General features: G+C 36.9%; 1 protein-coding gene across 4 annotated transcripts in view; it reads left to right on the top strand.

Moving 5' to 3' along the window:
* Window positions 1–20,450, top strand: part of OGDHL (oxoglutarate dehydrogenase L) — a 56,548-nt gene that overhangs the window by 3,477 nt on the left and 32,621 nt on the right. For all 4 annotated transcript variants that reach the window (XM_040564022.1, XM_040564023.1, XM_040564024.1 and 1 more), the window contains exons 2-6: window positions 985–1,219; window positions 6,970–7,149; window positions 14,466–14,568; window positions 17,281–17,396; window positions 18,708–18,862. In XM_040564022.1, coding sequence (XP_040419956.1) covers window positions 1,013–1,219; window positions 6,970–7,149; window positions 14,466–14,568; window positions 17,281–17,396; window positions 18,708–18,862 — 761 coding nt within the window. In that variant the 5' untranslated portion in view covers window positions 985–1,012. The remainder of the gene's footprint in view (window positions 1–984; window positions 1,220–6,969; window positions 7,150–14,465; window positions 14,569–17,280; window positions 17,397–18,707; window positions 18,863–20,450) is intronic.

Genomic DNA, 20,450 nt, shown 5'->3' with positions numbered 1-20,450 from the left:
ACTCCTTTATATGATTTTGGTGATACTTCCTTGGGAGAATAATTTCCATGTATCTGGGCACCATGGAGAATGTGAAAAGAATAATTTCTTTTCACGTTACTGTTATTCTTTTGCAATTTTAGCATCTTCAGCATTAGGATTAGACTATTTTTGGTCTGTCAGTAAGCTACGTATGTTCTTTTTATTCTCAAGGGGAGCTTTGATTCCCTTTGCTAGTGCTGAAGCTGATGGTATTCTGCATTTCCAAGATTCACACCCTTTTTTTCTTTTCATTGTGTTCAAAGTTATAAGGAATCTGCTTTTTTGTTAAAAAGCTAGTAAGAGGTCATTAAAATGATGAGTTAAATGTTGCGAGTTAGGAGAGAAAATGAAACTGAGCCTTTTCTTAAGGTAACACCAATTCATGTCAATATGAAGACTTAACTAACGCTCATTATTGGTAGTATTTAATTATTTTGTCAGCATCATTGCATGTAGCCTAACTTTAAGGCAGCAGGCCTTTTTCAGCCACTGTATTTGTGATTGGAACTGTTTATTGAAGCTACCCTGGTTTGGCTTCCTAAAAGGTCACATCTTTCTTCAGCTGAGCAACAGAAGCTGCAGTTGCCAGGAGCTCCGGAGAAGTCAATGGTTAGCAGGGCCGTTCGTTCGCAGGGAACCTGGGCTCAGGGGGCATGCGGTACAAGCGGTGTCGTGATTGCCTTAGAAACCAGGCTGATGTGATCGCTTACAGAACCTGCGAGGTGAACTGCTTGACGTGGGGATGGCCAGCAGCTGCAGGTCCACTGCTTTTTGTGTAGCTTAGCAATCAGCCATGGAACGAACGGCCTCTCTCCTGAAGATAAATAACTTCCTGCCTAGGCCGGAGCTTCGCTGAAGAGCGCTCTAGCCATAAACTTCAGCTTTCTCTTTGAGACTGAATGCGTCTGAAATTCATTTGCTGTTTTTCTGATTAAATTTTTTTTTTTTTGGTCTTATTAATAGGCTTGGATCTTCTGTCAAATAAACAAACATGAGTCATCTGAAGTTGTTTGCGGCTACGGTGAAGTGGCATGGCATTAAACTTCTGCAAAAGCAAGATATAGCCAGAAGGGTGTTTTTACATGACCAACGGTATGTTTCATCAGGAACCTCAGAACCGTTCCTGAGTGGGAGTAATTCGAATTATGTGGAGGAAATGTATTATGCATGGCTTGAAAACCCGAAAAGTGTACATAAGGTAAGTCTAAAACTTAACTGTAAATGATACTATTAGGTTAAGAGTGGAATTGATTTTTCTGTTTTTAACTTGTGTTATAAAAAGTCCAGAAGGAAGTCTTGTGCAAAATGAAAGCTGTGAAACTAATTTCCTACATATTGATTGTTCTAAGATGTGATATTACAGCAAAAAAAAAAAGTACAGAGGAGGCACGGGTATGGTGACCTCAGGTGAAAGAATGAGAAGTCCACACTAGACTCAGAAACTTTCAGCATTCTTCCATGGAAAGGCTGTTAAAGCAGACAGATAAGTAATTAATGACATCTTGAAGAAGATCCAAGAAATAAAATACTTTTAATTTTTTTTGGTTTTCATAATGGGGTTATATCAGCGAGTATGTTATAAAAAAAAAAATGGCGTGTTGGTACTTCTAAACTGTCTTAAGTGAACTGTACAATCAATTTCTTAGGTAACTGTGCAAGTTGTAACCTTAAAACTGAATCTGAAATTGTCAGAAAAACCTTCTCATGTATCTTGAGAAATGAATTCTTCTCTCTCTCTCCAGGCTACTTCAGTGGTTTGCGTTTTTTTTGACAATGTTATTGCTAAATTCCTATCTTAAGGGCAAAATATATGGACTTGTTTTTTATTTTTTAACAAGCTTTCTGCTGACAAGCGAGGCTCTCTTATGGTGATACATGTATATTAACTTAGGTGGTTGATGAGAAGTCTGATAAATTCTGAAACAGATGAGCCATTTTCTACAGAAGCATTGTGAATTGTGCCCAAAATATTTTGCCAAACTGGTTGTGTGTTGCCTTATTCTTGAGGCACATATATCAAAATGTCACTTAGAATTTGTTGCTCTAAGTCTGATAATCTGTCTAGAGAGTGAGGAAGTGACTCATGTTCAGGAGAAAAAAGGGGGCCAACAGTAGCAGTTTTGGAACTTTCTTCTGGATGCTGTGTATGATCTTAGCTCTGTTGGGAGGTGACAAATCCAGCAGCGACTCTGAAGACTGAATGTGGTTGTTCACATACCAATTTTTTTGCATTGTTCCTTAACTTGGAACTTAGAGACCTTCTCCAGGGGTGGCTCCTTCTCTCATCCCATCTTTGGTTCTTCTTCATGTAGCTGCCAGTGAAATTCCCAGCCAGTGCAGAGTAAGGTAGTACGTTGTGTGAATGCATAGATTTAATTTGAGACATCCTCACCAGCTCTTGGTGGTCCAGATTGATCGTAGCCCTTGACTTGTGAGTGCAGTGGATAAACTCATGCACAACGTCTGTGCAGGGTGACATCTCCATTTTAGGTTGCATCAATGTATGTCAGCTCCCTTTCCCTTAGGAGGAAGGACCATGCTTGTTCAGACCCCTTGCAGTGGAGCACCTTCTGCAGCGGCCAAGTCCCCTGGCATTGTGAGGCTGAGCCGAGCCCTGCCGGAGCTGCCCAGGGTGCTGAAGGGCCCGGCCCTCCCCAGGCACCCTGTGTTGAGCTGCTGGGCTCCCGGGACCTGCTCCTTACTTTTCTCATGCTCAGGGATGGGTGGAAGTGCTAAAATCCCACCAAAAGGCTCTCTGGCGGTCTTGCCACCTTCGGGATGAGGTAATGCAGTTTGTAGGTTGAACAGCAACTGATAAATCGTTGGGAGTGAACGGACAGAGGAATGTAAACATGCTGGTGGAATAGGTTGTGGCCTAGGGAGTGGATCCCCACTGATTCAAGATGCGTTTTAAGTATGTGTGAATTCTTTTCCAGGTTTAGTGTACGTAATATAATTACAGCAGTAATGAATTGAAGTAAACTCACTGTTTGACAGGTTTTTGAGGTGTAAAAGGATATGATTGATGAATACCATCAATGCCTTTACAGCTATTCTTCCTTAAATAATTTTTTTTTTCAGTTGGGTGGTGGAGGAGAACAGTGTTGTGATCATCTTTGTTTTTCTTTGTTTCATCAGTAAAGTTCATTTTCAGTTTCTTCAAAACTACTGTATTTCATCAGCTAAAAACTAAGCTCTCCATCCCCCTAATTTTTGTTGACAGAAATTGTTTAATTTGGCCTTTAAAAAGAAAAAAGAAAAAAAGGTAAAATATTGAGAACTGCAGTCACTCTCTTTCCTTAAAAATAAGGAAAATGTGTGCCATAGTTGTATGATGCTAGGTGAGGGTGTCATTTTGTCATTCTGCTACAGAAAGTGTTGGAGGTGTTAGAAAACAATGTCAGAGACACCAGCACCTTGTGTGGTGTTGGTTATGGTTATCATTAATAATTTGGATCTCTCTGCAGGCCACTCATATTTCATTGTCCTGCATTGCTTAGAGACCCAGTTTGTTCTGGGCTTTTAGACCTTACTTTCTCTTTCCTCTTTTTCCTCGTGTTTCTTCCTCGTGGATATCTCCTTATCAGTGGGGATGTACCTCCTTGTTGTTAATGAGATGAAAAATCTTTTTTTTTTTCTGGGCTTTTAAAATGACACTCTATTCATTTTTGCTTAGAAACTACAATTAATCAAGGCTACTCAAATTATTTTCCTCTCAGAAGAATTGATTAGGCATGTCTTCCCATGTATGCTTACTTAAAACTACTGTTTGAAATATGACTATCACATGGATATAACCACATTCAGTGCTACTATTGGTGCTTTTCCTAAGAATTTCTCCTTTATTTATATACTGTGGTTATATGTCTAGGATATACATTTATTTCCATAGGAGCTTTTATTCCTTGTGTGAATCAGTTCCTGATGACTTCCTGCTCTTCCTTGTCTTTTGAATTTTCCTATTCTTAAAGCAGCCAAAACAACAATCAGAATAAAATGATGTGGGCTTTGAGAAAGGCATCATTATTTCTGCTTGAATTGTGGTGTCAGGGCCATAGATCATAAGGGAGAAGCTTGACAAGGCTCAGTTATTACTATCACAAGATTAATTACAAAACTGCATGGTTGGATATTGAGTACATAATGGCTACCATATTATCCCGTATGCAGCCACTCTACCATGAGTGTGTAATCACTTCCTTGTTGTATGTACTTGGAAAAAAGGTGGGCTTTTTTGTTTGACTTTTTTTCTTTAAATGATGCAGTGATGCTCACTGTATGTCTTCTAAGGCTTTGCTGTCTTCAGTGCGGTTGATAAGTATTACAACGTCAATAGAAAAAAAATCATCAAGATAACTAATATGTTGCTTGTTATTCTAAATGTAACACTTTTTATTATAGGAGTAGAATATTGCCACTTAATCACTTGAATTATATTATATTAATTGGGAAATTAAAATCATAGCTAACTACAACAGAGATTTGCTGACAGAAGAAAAAAAAAAAAACACAAACAGGGCAATGTATCATGTACCACTACATATTTTTTTTTTCCACAGATGTGTTTTTCTATTATAAGTCCCCTCTACCATTTTTTAAAGAACTTGACTAGTTGAGAAGCTCTAGGTTTGCTGTGACACCAAGTTTGTCTTCTGGCTGTTCAGTTACTTGGTAAATGCTGTTGCCAAAGACTGACATTGATACACAAGACTTGAAGACTATAATCTGGTATCAATCTTGAAAGACACTACAGAAATTTTTAAAGGCTTTGATGGATGTGTGTCTAGAAAAAACTAATTTTCTGCAGCCAATTGATGTATTTTCCCTCCCCTCTGATTAAATGTCAAGCTGGCTCAACAAATCAATACGTTCAAAAATGCAATAAGAAGAAATAGCGTGGGTTCCTTCTGTCCCAGCTGGCTGCATCTTCAGGTGTAAACATTTTGAAGGTATTTCTTTGTATTTGTGAGTTTGCATGCAGAAAGGGTCCTGTGCTTGTTCTTGAACAGGTAGCCTGTTGGGCAAGTCTCCTTGGGTTTAGTTAGCAACTGTCTTAGTAGACCACTTGTTTAATATTCTTTTTTTTTTTTTTTGTGGGACTGTGTTGTGATAACTTTTACATGAAAATGTTTTTTTAAATGAAAAATTTTTGACGCAGCAAAAAAATATTATGATCATCCTTGCATGCATGTATACGATGGTTCGAAAAGTTGAGGAAGGAACCTTAAGATAACCAAAACGTATTCCTTATTAAAACTTTCCATGAATACCAAATGTCAGATTTGTCACAGTTCCAAATGTGTGTTTGGAAGCTATTAATTTAATGAAAGTTAATAACTTTGTATTGCCAAAGTAATTCCTGCAGTCTAAGTAGCCTTATTTGTAACGCAAAGGTATTGCGTCTGCTTACCACAGTCTGCGGGCTGCAAACTCCCAGATGAGGTGCTGTGTAAGCATAGAGTGAAAAAACGGTTCTTAACAGAGAGTAAGAGGGAATACCGGGGGCGATACATTTACACTAACTGTCTTGTAGACCATTTATGGGATGTTCTTTAAATTCAGACTTCTAATCTAACTGTGGCTGGTGATGTGTCAAGTGAAGAAGAAAATATGAAATAAGCATAAGTGATAAGGGGGGAAGAATGAACTCTTCATCTGCATATCTCAAACTGACCACCAAGCACGATCCGTCTGCCTTGATTTGCCAAGGCATATAAAAATTAGGCTGTGTTTAGATCGGGTCTGAATAAGGGGAGTGTGATTAATTAAGTATGTTTAGCGTATTTGTAGCAGTGCAGCTTAATATTAATTTCAAACCAGAAGAGGTGTCTTCAAAGAGTTTTTCTCTGGCATTGGACTCATATTCATGATGAAATTCTTGCATGCAGGTTCAATGTCCCCCCAGCTTCTACAACTTCTACAAGGCTTTGCCCTTGTAGGCTGGCCCCCTCGTGGTGTTCCCGAATGCCTTGAAGCTTGTAGAAATTTCTGTATGAAGACTTTATTAATGAAAATACAATTTTATAAATATTTTTCTGTTGTGTAATTAGTATTACATTACAGAATACACAAAGGAATCAAAACAATGAATACTTTAAGTGGCTTGTGTAAAAGTATAGAAGGGAAATTCAAGGATTTTCCGTTCGTTGTAATTCAGTTTCTGTAATGTGTATTACAGAATAAAAGTTAGGACCTGCGACTGAAACCAGGGCCATAATTTCTTCAGTAGTAAGGTATCCTGAGCTAGTCAGGAGAGGACTGGAGACCACAAGCCTCCCTCAGCACAGCTGTAATTGCTTTTCAACAGTTTTTTCAAGAAAGGCCCTTACAGACAGGTTTGAAGTTAGCATATTCATTGAGTATCTTGAAGTATCATGAATTCTATTAAGTATCATTACAGGAACGGATTAATTTCGTTTATTAGGGTTTTCAGTTTTATAGGCTTGATAGCTCTTTACCAGCCAGCATACTTATTATAGCCATTACTGGTTGCTTGAATAAACATATCAGTTAAAAAGAGCTGTGTGAATGAATAATGTACCAAGATGCTTTGCTGGAGAGTAAAATGTGCTGGAGAGTTTTCCACTGAACAAGCTCAGTGTAAGAGATCAGACAAAAAAGTTTCTGTGTAAATGAAAATACGGAGTTGCTACAGAGGTGTGGAGCAGCATATCATATGTAGGAGCTGGACTCCATGATCCTTGTGGGTCCCTTCCAACTCAGGATATTCTCTTCTGTTCTATGTCATTGCTTACGATGTTATAGAGACAGTCAGGACAAGACAGACCTTTCATCTTGCGTTGTATTTATTCTCTCCTGTTGCTGGCTATTAGTCGTACTTAATACTGTGAGGTATGATTTCCAGCTTGAAGCTGATGCATTTGATGGAAACTTTTGTTTGAAGTAATAAATTTTCTTCCTTCCTTCCTCCTCTGTACACATGTCCAGTCCTGGGATTTGTTCTTCCGTAATACTAATGCTGGCCAAGCATATGATCCCCATCTACCAGATCAGTTGGAAAGAAAGGCGTCATTTCTTCAGAGCCATGGCCTGGCCCAGACACCAAGTAAAGCTGAAAAACTTGTTGAAGATCATCTTGCTGTGCAGTCTTTGATAAGAGCATACCAAGTAAGTGTACGTTGGGCTGAAGGTGGGAGGTTCTCTCCTTCGCAAACAACCTTTTTCTTCCTTTTAATGTTCTTGTTTGTCCTCTGATCTTAATTTCTGTCTGTTAAGATTATTTTTTTTCTCTGACTCAGTAAGATACTTGACTAAGTTGGAATGCTAAGTAATAATTACCTAAACTAATTTTGCGTCATATGAAGAGAATTGTCCTGGATGTGGAGGTACTAATGGATGTCCTCATGTGTGCAATGAAATAAGTACTTTTCCCACTCTTCAGCTGCAAACCTTTTCATGATTCAAGTCTGTCCTCACCTCTGGGGAAGCTGTTACAGGTCTAAATGCTTCAGTCTTTCTGTACGACAGGAGGAAATGTGCTTTCCTTCTCATGCATCTAGTGTGAATGTTGAGGTTTTTGACTTCAGCAGGATTATAAGTAAAAAGAGAGAGGAGTAATAATGAATTAAACAGAGATTGAATTTTGGGAGGCTGAAAGTACTGAGTTTGGGTCAGCTTTGATGAATTTCTCTTAGAGAAGCTATTCATCAAAATTGACTTTGTTTCACACAGATTTTTTTTAACTCTTTTCTTAAATTAAGAAATTAAGTGTAATTTCCTTTTTTCCTCTAAAAGGAAAAGGATTTTGGAAGTGCTACAGTGGTTTTGGTTAGATATTTTCTAAATGTAAAACAAGATTAAGTGTTTTTATTTGGACTTGTGTTTAATAACTTAAATTCAATAAGGGCTTGAAAACAGTGTGAAACGAACAAATAAGCAAAACCCAAACCTATAGATGTGTGTTGAGCAGAACATTCCAGTTCGATTTTTAAAATGGATTTTTGTTGCCTTTTTTTAATAAATTTGTAACTTCTCGAGAAGTTAGCTACAGTTTGACTTGAACAGATCTGTTCTTCTCAACGCTAAGAATTTCATCTCCTGCATGCTGTGATGGAGGAATGGAAAAGGAACACTATTTCTTTTTAAACTTGCCTTTCTGCATACATTGCATTATCATTGTTGATTCAGATATGAACTCTGCTAATGCAGCTGTTGGAGAGGTATGTTGTTGGAGAAAGATTTGTGAATATAGACAAAATAGGAAATTCAGTTTGAAATATCTATGCGGTAAACAACTACTACAGCCCATTCACTCTTGCTTGGAGTAAAATTTTGTTGAAGAATTAGAGAAAACTAGAGAACATTGACCTGCTTTGACAGCATTTACTTGGAATTGTGCTGTTTTGTTTCCTGTGTTTGAAAGAGTGTGTTATCTGACTCAAGTGATGGAATAGAAATGTCCCTATAAATGGCAGGCACCTATGTGTCTATGACAAACAATGAAAGAGGATTACCTAAGGCAACTGTCTGTTTTTAAAAGGTATTTAATACCCTTCTAAATTCAGCGTTGAAGGGATTAGATCAATTTGTGACCTTCCTTTGCCTGATAATGAAATGAAATTGAGAAAGATACAGAATTTTCATTTCTCAAACCTGTCAGTGTTTTATGGTTTTTGTGGTAAACTGCTTTGTGGTCTGTAGAGCAGGTCTCCTGGAAAGGCAGTTAATCTATTGCTTTTTCTAAAGCAGAGCACGGGATGCAATGAAAGAGGGATTTCCAGTGAAATGTGTGTGCTTGACAAAAATAAGCTTAGACACTAAAATGATTCTAAATTAAATGCTTTGGTTCTTCTTTTCTAAAGTAGATTTTCTTTTTGGAATCTATGTCTAGAAAGCATGAACTGTGTACTAGAATGGTGTCTCTGACTACTGCCTCCGCTTTGATGCGTTGTGATTTGCTGAGGTGTTTATTAAATGAGTGGCTGTTTTCATACATTTAACAATAATGACATTTTAATTTGAAGCTGAATCAGATTTAGGGCTTTAAGTTCTGTATCAATGCAAAACACTCATGGATTTTGTTTGGTATTTGGAGCAAATATTTGAAGTCTCTGGCACAGCAATTCTTGGGACTTTTTTTTTTCCATTTTGGCTGAAATTCTTTGAAAAAATTAAACTTAATAAAATAGATAAAATAAAGCATAATAAATAAGCTTAATAAAATAAAATAATAAAATAATAAAAAGCATAATAATTAATAAAAAGCATAATAAATAAGCTTAATAAAATAAATAAAATAAAGCACTAGCTCAAAAGTGTACCTGTTTGTGTCCTGTTTCTGTTTAAGTAATGTGGGGAGTTCTTTTTGTGGTTTTGAGAGAGCATCATTATCAGTGCTGGCTCAAGGGTTTTTTGGCTTGGTCCTTCAGAGTTTGTGAATCCTTTGACCCTGCATATGGCACATTTGTATTTGTTGTTATTGATTTAACTCTTAAAAAGTAAAACCAATTCAATTAAAATACAAATACTTTCAACACCTCTGCTAAATATTAACTAATTAAGATATTACATTTATCCTTCACGTTATATTAGAAAGGGTTTATCTTTCTCTTTTCCTATCTAGATCAAAGGATCTCATGTTCAAATTGACTATCTTCTTAAACTGTGTTTTCATAAAATAATATAGAATAAGACTAATTAGTCTTGTAGCACTTCTAGATCATGTAGTATGGTAGATCAGGGATAATTTTCCTTAAAATTTTTTGTTTCTTTTAAGTTACAACAAAAATTGCAGGAATAGCCATATCCATTTGACTTTCTTTTTCCTTATGTTTATGTTTGTAAACAGCAATTCTTAGCACTGTGGTTGATGAAATAGTACAGAAAGCCTTCTGGAGGTGTGAAGGATAGTATAGTGTCTTCTGAAGTGATGTGTACATCAGGATAATAGGAGGCAAACACTTCGACTCTAACTAAAAGTGTTAAACAAAAAAAAATGTCTTTGACTTCTGTTAGTTGGAAAAAAATAAAATCACATTCAATTTGAAAACATTAAAATACTTCAGGAAAATTGTCCTCGATGCACTAACCGTTGCAATGGCCTTCAAAATGTTAACTTCATTTACAAGACATTACTAATTTCTGTTGTTGCACATTAATCTCTAGTAACTGATTTGTTTTCAGATCAGTAATGTATTTCTCTTCATGTTAAAAGATCTGTCAACCCAGGAGGAGAGTTAAAAAACAAAAAACAAACCAAAAACTCTAAAGTATCTTGCTCTGAAACAAGAAAAATAATGAAACTTTATTTTGCCAAGATCTGCAAATTGCTTTACAAATGATGAATCGAAGTGCAGTGTGGTACAGTACTGTAAATTTCATTTGATGGCCACAGTTACTACATATAGCAATCACTTTTTTTTTTTTTTTTGGCTAGATGGCTTTATCATGCTTTGCAAATTGCCTGTGAGGTGTAATACGAATACAGTATTTAATTAATTATCTGTTAGAAACATTGACCGTGAACAGTCATTTCTATTTGCCTGTTTCACCTGGTTTTGTTCAGTCCCAAAAGATGAAATGTGCAAACTGCAAAAAATTGGTTGTGCTAAGGGATATGTGTATCAGGGCACAATCTACAAGCCATGCTTTGAGGGTATGCTGTCCTTAGCAGTAACCACCAGGTTATTCAGAAGGTGAGTAAAAATGGGTCCTTTAGACTAACTCCTGCTAGATTTCATGGTCTAGACAGGATCACCATTTAGCCCTTAATGTTACCCTTTAAAGACCACAAGTCACTTGCATGAATCCTTTTGGCATGAGAGTCCAGCATGGTGATGTATGTTTTCCAGATTGAAGATTGTATGATTCAGCAGGAGAAAGATTTGCCAAGCTTGGAAATGGAGCACATAGAGGCTGTTTTATCTCATCTGATTAAGCTGAAAGATCTTCCTTGCTTGCTTTCTTGCTTGCTCATATGCTATCTCTTTGCATGTTCACTTGCGATTTTATACTTGCTCATTCTCGTCCTCTTTTTCACTCTCACCCTATCTCTTGTGAAAACTGGGCATGGTGGATATGGTGTACTTCATGAGCTTCTGTTTTTCACAACAACTTGTCTTTATTTCTCAGCTGTTCTGATAAGGATGAAAACACAGCCCCTCCCACCCCAGATTCTTGTTTCTCCTAGATTATCCTTTTTTGTGTTCACACAGCATTTCCAGTAACTGAATTACAACTCTTTCCCATGTGGTGTATCAAAGATATTAAAGGGAGGGGGGGGCTTTCAGATTTTAGTGGTCTTGAAAGCCTTTAGGGATGGCAGCCCTGCTCAGTTACGTGTTTGTTCTTTGCATCTCCTGCTTTAAAAGCTCACTTTCACTTCTAAGTCACTCTCAAATGCTTCCACGTTAATGGATACTTTAGCAATATAACCTTGTTCCTCTTTGATAGAAAAGAGCCTGTGTTGAGCTCCCAGATAAAATCAAAGTCGTCACTGTCTGAACTATGATACTGACATTTACTTTCTTCAATCCGACTGAAGTTTGAAAGCCTCCATCTCCTCCAGCTACTCATAAGCATAGGTGGTGGTAGCTGTTCCTCTATTCAATGATGCTTGCAGCACTGGGGTCAAGGTTTTGGTTTTGTTGCTGTCTCCTAAATCAAGTCAAGAGCAAGTTGAGCCAGCGTTGTGGTTTAACCCAGCAAGCAGCTGACAACTCACACACAGTGGGATGGCAGAGAGAATTGAAAAAAAAGGTGAAACTCATGGGGTGAGATAAAGGCTGTTTAATAGGACAGAAAAGGAAGGGAAAAAAAAAAAGTGTTAATAATAATGATAAAAGAATATACACAACAAGTGACGTACAGTGCACTACCGATGCCCAGGTGGACCCCAAGCAGCAGCCCTACCCCAGCCAACCGCCCTGGTTTATTGTTCTGCATGATGCCACGGAGTATGGGGTGGTATGGGACATCCCTCCGGCCAGTTTGGGCCAGCTGTCCTGGCTGTGTCCCCTCCCAGCTCTGCTGCACCCCCAGCCTCCTCGCTGGCAGGGCAGCACAAGGAGCTGAAAAGTGACCCTTGGCTCTGTGCAAGCATTGCTCTGCACCAACTAAAACATCTGTGTGTTACCAGCATTGTTCTCATCCTGAATCCAAAACATAGCACTGTGCCATCTACTGGAAAGAAAGTTAACTCTATCCCAGCCAAAACCAGGACAGCCAGTTTTAAATACTGTCAGTTGTGATAGCACATTATTCTTACGAACCAAAGGATGAGGATGCAGCTGACTATAGAAGTATATTGTGTGTAATTTTTGTACAGTACTTATGCACTGGAAAAATAGAAACCTTTTTGCTTGGAAGCATAGACATGTATAAAATCTGTGGTATATGTAGTTATTTTTTTTCTATGGACAAATCCTGGCAGGGTACAGGGAACATTTCCAGAACAATATCATTGTAGTAACAGTCTCTAAATATTTTTACCTTTGCATCACTTTGTTGTCTCCAAAATATTTGTAATCTCTCCAGGACTAGTGATCAGAAGTCTCTTGTAGATTATGAATCTCACATGTGGCAGTTTTGACACTCTTACTTTAGGCCTTTTCTTGTTTTGTTAATTTTTAAAAATACCCCTTCTCTCTCAGGGGTTGATGAATTTAACTCATCTTGTAATGATGAATTTTTCATCCTTTTGGTTTCCTTTAGGTTCCATTTATTGTGGGTAATAATGACTGTTCTGCAATCAGAACATGAGCTCTTGTGTACAAACAAGCTGTTGTGTAGCTTGTTTGTAGATGGGTAGAAAAGAAGACAGCTTTGATTTTCCCCAACCTGTACTACTGAATCTTATACCTCTCTTTGTATTGTGTAGACAGATGAATCAGGTACACACTAGAAAACTAGATTGTTGTATACATTTTCATTATAATAGAGTGTCTAGTGTTATCTTACCAGTTATCTGTTGCCAAATTGTTAAGTTTCCCCTTTTGGAGTGCTGTTATTAAAAAGTAACTTGATATTGTGGAAAATACTGTGCTTTACTAAAAGACCTGACTGCTCCTGGCATGTAATTTGGCACAGCGCTTTACTGATTTGCTCTTTTGGGTTTTGGCATTCTTGCTAATACTCGTCTTCCTGCTAATACTGCGCAGCAGATGTAGCTTAGGGAGGTGAATTCTTTCCTGTTGATGATGCTTGAGACAGAATTGTTTGCTTAGTTCCAGTCAGATAGACTGTGTGCTGCTGTAAACAATGAGGTGGCACAGATGTTGCCGTGGGCATCATTTGGCCTGTCAGAGCTTTATTGCTGGTGATTCATGAGATGCAAAGAATCTCAGAGGCCAGACTGAATTTACAGGTCTGGTGGTTTTAAAAAAGATGCCTTAGTTAGGTTTGTTTGCTTACGAGTGGAATGGATTTTGTTGTAAACTCTCCTGCAAATGTAGAACATCTGAATAGTGTTTTTGTAAGTCACTTCTTGTAAACAAGCCACACTTTCATCACTCCCTATTACTGTGTGATGTAATTTATTATTAATATTTTTTTCCCAGAGACAATTAGTATATTAACAGTGTGAATGAAAATCTATCCAGGTGATGTGAACTTTGTCCTTAAAAAGAAAAGTAATAAGGAGAAAACAGTAATGTATTCATTGAAAAAAAACTTCTAATGAGCTACTTTGGTATATTTGATTCATGCGCAAGAGAGATTGTATAAAACAAAAAACTTGTGTGGCTCTATTGAATCAATTCGTTGTTTCTTCAGCAGTAATGTCGCACGTTAATATAAGGCGCTAATCTATAGCAGCTTGTGGCATACATTGACACCGGTAATTCTGCTAACAGAAAGGTGACTGAACTCCCCAGAGTATGTTCCTTGATGTCTTGAATATCATTCATATCCCAGATGAAATTTCCAAAATTCCTTGAATGAAAATGGATGTTGCTATGTGATATGGAACCAGGCTCGTGAAGACTGATCCCTTCAATTCCAATAGAAATTTCTTTTTCATCAATCCGTGTTTTAAGTCAGCAATGCCATATTTTGCTATTCTGCAGCTGCTGATAGAAGGATTCAGACAAAAATACAAAGTGGCAGAAATAGCAAGTGATTTATAGACTAGTCATCTTTTCTTAATTTTGCCCAGAGATTTACATTTTACCATCTTTAGCCGTTTCTTTACTTAGATTTCAGTGTGATTCTACTTTAAATTGTGTGCCAGACAAACTAAATCTTGCATCCTAATGTATAGTCAACAGCTATTAATAGAAATAGTGTACATATCCTAAGATATAATGCTTATTTTGTGTTCTTAGGGGAAAAATTTGCAAATCTGACTCTCTCTTGACCTTAGTAGTGCTTGCTTATTTGGACTTTGTGGCCTATCTACATGCTTTGGAGAGATATTGGTGACTTTTTCCCTTTGTCTGACTTTTATTAGCATGATTTTTTTTCTCTTGCTTTCTTCCTTTTGTCAGATCCGTGGCCATCATGTCGCTCAGCTAGATCCTCTTGGGATTCTGGATGCAGACTTGGATTCATTTGTTCCATCTGACTTAATCACTACGATCGATAAACTTGGTGAGTACACTGTATGCCTTATTATTTGCAATAGTTACTTGTCTTTTTTGTCTCCTGGGTTGAAGTGATTGAATAAGACATTTCAGGGAGGCTTCTACTTTTTCTACTTGATGATATCACAAAGTAGTTCTTTGTGTCTCTGTAAGGAGGCTCAGAATTCAGGATGATGGAATTTCAGCTCCAGAATCGCAGGTAAGGTTCCTGTGAATTCTCCTTCTCATGAATAATGATTATTAGCACACAAAAAAAAAAAAAGTCCTCCATTTTTTTAACCACACCAGACATTATTACTAATCAATACAGCAGGCCAAGATTCTGGTTTTCTAAGTTGCTTTCGTATCCTTTATGCTTGATATTTGTTATGACCTGGGACATATGAAGGCTTATCAATATGAAAAACAATAAGCAAAATTGTGAGTGAGGGAACTTGGCATGTGTCATGCCGAAATTGGATTCTAGCCTCTGCTACTTAGCCCTTCTGTTAGACTTCAAGAAGTCTGTTTGAAGTTTTCAGAAGAAAACATGAAAACCGTAGAATTTTTGAATTGTGTGTAATCCAACAATGAGCATTTTAGTTTGCTGCTGGAAGAGTATACTACACTGGGATCTGCTTTTGCAAGGGGTTTTCTGGTTGGTAAGAGGGCATTTCTTTGAGGAATTGTTCCGATCAGTTTCTTTGTTCCAGCTCTATTTGAATAAAGAAACATCTGATTGATTTCCCTCTACTTTTTAAACCACCTGGTTTGCTTAAAAGGGGGTATTCTACTTGCTAAGGACAGTGAATCAATTTTTCTTTGATATGTAGGCAAGCTCTTTGGACCTTACATAAAACATAGTGCAAGCAATAGATAAAACAAGTTCTGCTTAGTTTTGCTGTAAGTACATCTACTGCCTCTTTGCTTCTGTGGTTTCTGTTTCTGGTGGTAGGAAAGAAGCAGTTCTGACCCTTGATTGTTCAAAGGCAGTAGTAGAGTGCTTAAGTCTTTAAGGGCAGAGGTGCTTTTTGCTTGAACAAATCAAGGTTCACTTTGAAGTTTGTCGGTTTTAATTAAAGGGAAGTACCTACTAGAAAACACAACGGACGTTTACTAACTAAAGATAATTTGTTCAGATCATGGGTAATTGTTGGAAAGTCAGTACAAATTTTTTTAAATTTTGCAGATAGCTTAGTGCAGTGTTGTGACTGGCCAAAAGGGATCATACTGAAGGCGTGAGCACCAGAAAAATGTGCTAGAACTGTGAATGATTCGGGAGGGATGTGCCTCAGAGTGTGGTAACTGAGGTGACATTTCATTTTGTGAGGGGAAACAATTTCTAACCTAGTCTTGGAACACGAAAAAAAAAAAAAAAGAAAGAAAAAGAAGTATTTCAAATGCTGTCTGACACAAAAATCCTTGAATGTTCCAGGCAGAAAACTTGCGAAAGGCCCCTGATAGTCCAGAAAGTATTTTAGTGTTTGGTTTCGTGTTTGATTTTCTTTGTCTCATCTTCTGGTTTCTTCTTCTAGAAACTTCATGGTAGGAAGTTTCTTCTGGGAGTTTCTTTTAAAATGCAGGTAGTTACAGGTGTACCTGCCAAATAAGTAGTTCAATTTCTAGAATTGCTTTTAGTAGCTCTTGGATTTCAGTAAGATTGTATCTCTTTAAACATGAAGTGATGCTTCCATAAATATGCACTGCTACGGTATGAAGCACAGATGTCCTGTGTGTGCCTGTATATGCCTTTTTGCATGACACAGTATGAGGAGCCTGTGAAGCCTGACAGAAAGACAGCAGAGAAGAATAATACAGGATGGTAGCACTACTTTGTTTCAAATAAAACTATGCTCCCCATTTTTGTGTATGTGTGTGTTATAGAAAAAGAGAATTAATTTGGTCTTGAAAAAAACAAATATAGTGCCAGAAAGAAGACAAGGTGGTACACAGACACCTGTTTTAGTCACTTCAGATTCAATGCTTTAAAATGTATTGTTTTACTATATATTATTTTAAAATATATTAACTTTAAAACAGAATGTGTTATTACTGAAAATGCTGTATAGTAAAAGTGATGGCAACACGGTTCTTTGGCCTGACGCCAACTCTAAATGCTAAGTTCCATACTTATTTAATCTTTAAATTGCTTTTTTGTCTTTTATCTTCAAGAAATAAGTTTAAAAGGGAATGCAGAGCACTATTATACATTGATTTAAGAGTTATGTGCTGGTTGTCAGATCAGTGGATGCCTGCAACATATCTTGAATCAAGATAAAGCATTCAAAAATAAAAACAGAGAAACTTTATTTTTTAATATTTAAATACTTTTAAATATTTTTACATGTGCACACAATTTCTCTCTATGTAAATATTTTTTTATAAAATGTATTTTAAGTTTGATACATATATACACACACAATTTTAAGAAGCTATTTTTCCTTTTTCCATTCAAGTTTAACATTGTCATGCAGTCTCTTTAACTTGCATTGATATCAGTCTTGTACTCTTTATGTAACAGTAACTATTTAATGAACGCATTTCTTTAAATTCCAGAATTGAATCCAGCTCATTGTACTAATGGATTCATCCAAAATATTGACATTTTCAGTTCTTGATCTGTATCCTTCTTTTTTAATATTTCTTTATTAAACTTCAATTTGTGGTGGCTTGAAAAAGAATTCTAATTTCATTTTTGTTTCATACCTTGCTTTGCTAATTGATAATGCACGTGTTGTAGGGTTTTATGGCTTACATGAATCGGATTTGGACAAAGTCTTTCAGCTGCCTACAACCACTTTCATAGGAGGAAATGAGAACAGTCTTTCTTTACGAGAGATCATCAAACGGCTGGAGGTCAGTGTGACATCTTTGATTTGTGATTTGAGATCCCAAGACAAGTGAACATTTTTCTAGTTGTAAGTCACAAAGAACTGACAATTATTAATACAGCAAATGACAGCAAAATAACCCTTGAACAGTTTTTTAGAGATGGTAGCTCCATTAGTTTCATTGACTGGATGTCTGAACTGCATAGATTAAAGATGAGTATAAAAATGTGAATATGGTAGAATACTATTTTAGGCCCTAGTTTTGCAAAAAGAGCTTACGTTGCTTGAAAGGAGTAGAACCTTTAGTACTTGTGTTTCCTATCATAGATAAAACACTTGCATACAGTTACTAAAGGAATGTGTTGACTTGCACATCTGACCCACAGTTATAGCTGCTTATCTGATGCACAGGCACATTTCTGTTGTGCTTTAGAGCTCTATATTTGCTTTTTGGTTTTTGTACTTCCAGCATGTCTGTGCAGCAGTTTTCAAGAAAATCCTTAAAATCATAATGTACAAATAAATGGAGAAAATCAATAGCAAAATCTAAAAGCCTCAAGAAACTGATTGGTGTTAAAGAGGAAATAACCTTCCAGTTTCCCCTCCTCTTGCCAGAGCTTTAGATTTTTTTTTCCACTGAAGTTAACATTAAATTCCTTTTTAGAGGTAGTAGAGAGCATATACTGCATTCAGAATGGTTTTGACTCAAACTCACAGTGTTTTTTCTATTGACTGTATTTTGAACACATTTTTTGGGTGAAGTGTTCTTTTTAAAGTAAGAAAAAAATAGGAGATAAAAGTTTTGAAGTGTCTTTGCTATTTTTTCTTTTGTTTCTCTGGTCTGAGCAGCTTGGTTTATTTTTTGGATTTTCAGCCTTCTGAAAATTGACAGCTATCAGGTAATTTGCATGAGGCTTTATAGCTGTCTTCTTATTGTCTTTATTACTTGACTTTAGGTGGCAGTTTAAAAAGACAGGATAAATTTTGATAAATCACTCAATCTTTGCTGTTGCGTATAAGAAAAGACTGCTATGCCTGTAAGAAAAGTTTCAAATTAGGTGAAACATGTCAGTAAGTTTAAGGCAGATACATTGGCCTATTTTGAAAGTATTGCACAATGCTGGATCATCACAACTTTTGAAATGTTGCTTTGTAGAGAAAACTTTAATTTACTGGCATGCAAACTGAATTCATTAAAATATTTGTTTGCTTATAGGACTAGTGTGGGAAAGATAGCTTTCAGAAGAGTAACAAAAAGTATAATTTTAAAAATATGCTTGCTTCCTCATGGCCAGTTAATTCCTAAAGCTTCTGTATTGGTGCTTTGGCATCCTAGAATACCTACTGCCAACACATAGGCTTGGAGTTTATGTTCATCAATGACGTGGAGCAGTGCCAGTGGATCCGGCAGAAGTTTGAGACGCCAGGTGTTATGAAGTTTACTAATGAGGAAAAAAGGACTTTGTTGGCAAGGCTGGTGCGCTCAATGAGGTATGCTGGAGTGGTGCTGGGAAACCGCGCTGTGATTGCTGGGTGTAATCCGGTGTGGGAAGCTGGTGGGCTCAATAAACTGCTGATGTGGAGGTGAAGAGTCTAAATGAAATCTGGAGTACAGGTGAATGTAGTTAACCTGGCCACGATGTCAAGGCAAAGTGTGTACTGTGAGGTATGTCAAGGTCTATGTAATGACTTTTCACGTTCTATTTTCTTAAAAGGAAGGCTGTGCACTTTAACACTTGCACAGGCTTTAGTGGTGAATCTGGCAATGTTTTCATTAGCTTTTGGAGAAAAACTGTGAAAAAAGTGTTTCAGCAGACTAGTTGAAACATCTTACTCCTATGTGTTAAAGACTCATAACCTGTTTCAGAAAATAGAACGACTTTGGATACTGATCTTCTGACATTTGGTAAGTACTGTATATATTTCTGGTAGCATGTCATCAAAAGAAGTTGTCCTAACTGTCAGCTCAAGGAGGATTTGTAGATGGGTGAAATGTTGACGTGAGCTTTGTTTGACTCACTGGGATGCTAACGGTCTCTTTGGAAAACTGTGCCAAGTTGGGACTGGATTTGAGAGACATAATGTTATTTCAAGTCATGTTTTTGCCCTTTGCCTTTTGAGGTACACCAAGATGTGCTGTACTGTTGCATGACCTCGCAGCAAGAATTTTGTTCTCTGCAATATCTGAAAGCATGTCTGGAAACAGCTCATTGATTGCTCCCATTGTGGCTATCTGTATAGAAATACTGTATCACCAGAGACTGAATTACCCTTTCTTCCCTAGAAAAAGGTTCTCTTCTCAGGCATGAGATTTATTCCAGTTCTTACATTTTGAAACAGTTTGCATATATGATAAACACAAGAGTTAACAATATTTGAAGGCATGTTTTTTGATTAAGCTTCTCTGTTCAAATACTTCAAAATGAAGTATCCATTGGAGGTCTTGGAAGATATTTTGCCAGGCATTTTGTTTGCCAGTATTATAACAAGATTGTTTGTTGGGCTAAAAGTTAAATTTAAACAGAAGTGTAAAAAAAAAAAAAAAAAAGTCACTTAACAGCCAAGTGATTATTGCACTTGAGTAAGTTTGTTTAACAAGCCCTCAGTATGAACCATCTCCATTTATCCTGAGACAGGCATTTTTGCTGCTATTCGTGCCTGTCCAAGCTGTGGAAAGATCTTCAGTTTCTAGTACCATGAAGGAGCCAAATGTTATTCTCCTGATAAATTAATTGTCTGCTGAAAATGGAAGAAAAAAGTTTAAACAAGTTTCTATCCATCTATCTATAGCATGCTTGTTTTGTCTGAAAGTGATCAAGAAAACTGTTTTTGTGAACAATTGGTTGTGCTCCTGAGAATAGTGGCTTTGTAAAGCCCAATGATTTTGCTCAAGAATCTGTTCTTAAAAATGTTACTTCCAAGTACTACATACTTAGGTACTTGAAACTGCGTTTTACAGTAAGGTTTCTCATCCTTTGTGGTGTTTACGTATAGCTTATTGAACAAAGGGTCTTCCTCCCATAAAACACTTACTGAATATTTTGAGCTTCTATGTGTGTGCATCAATCAACATGTCAAA

The sequence above is a fragment of the Cygnus olor genome, chromosome 7 (assembly GCF_009769625.2).
Source record: "Cygnus olor isolate bCygOlo1 chromosome 7, bCygOlo1.pri.v2, whole genome shotgun sequence".
In the NCBI taxonomy this organism is placed as follows: domain Eukaryota; kingdom Metazoa; phylum Chordata; class Aves; order Anseriformes; family Anatidae; genus Cygnus; species Cygnus olor.
The sequence above is the reverse complement of the archived record's forward strand: the minus strand, read 5'-3'. Positions and strand labels throughout refer to the sequence as shown.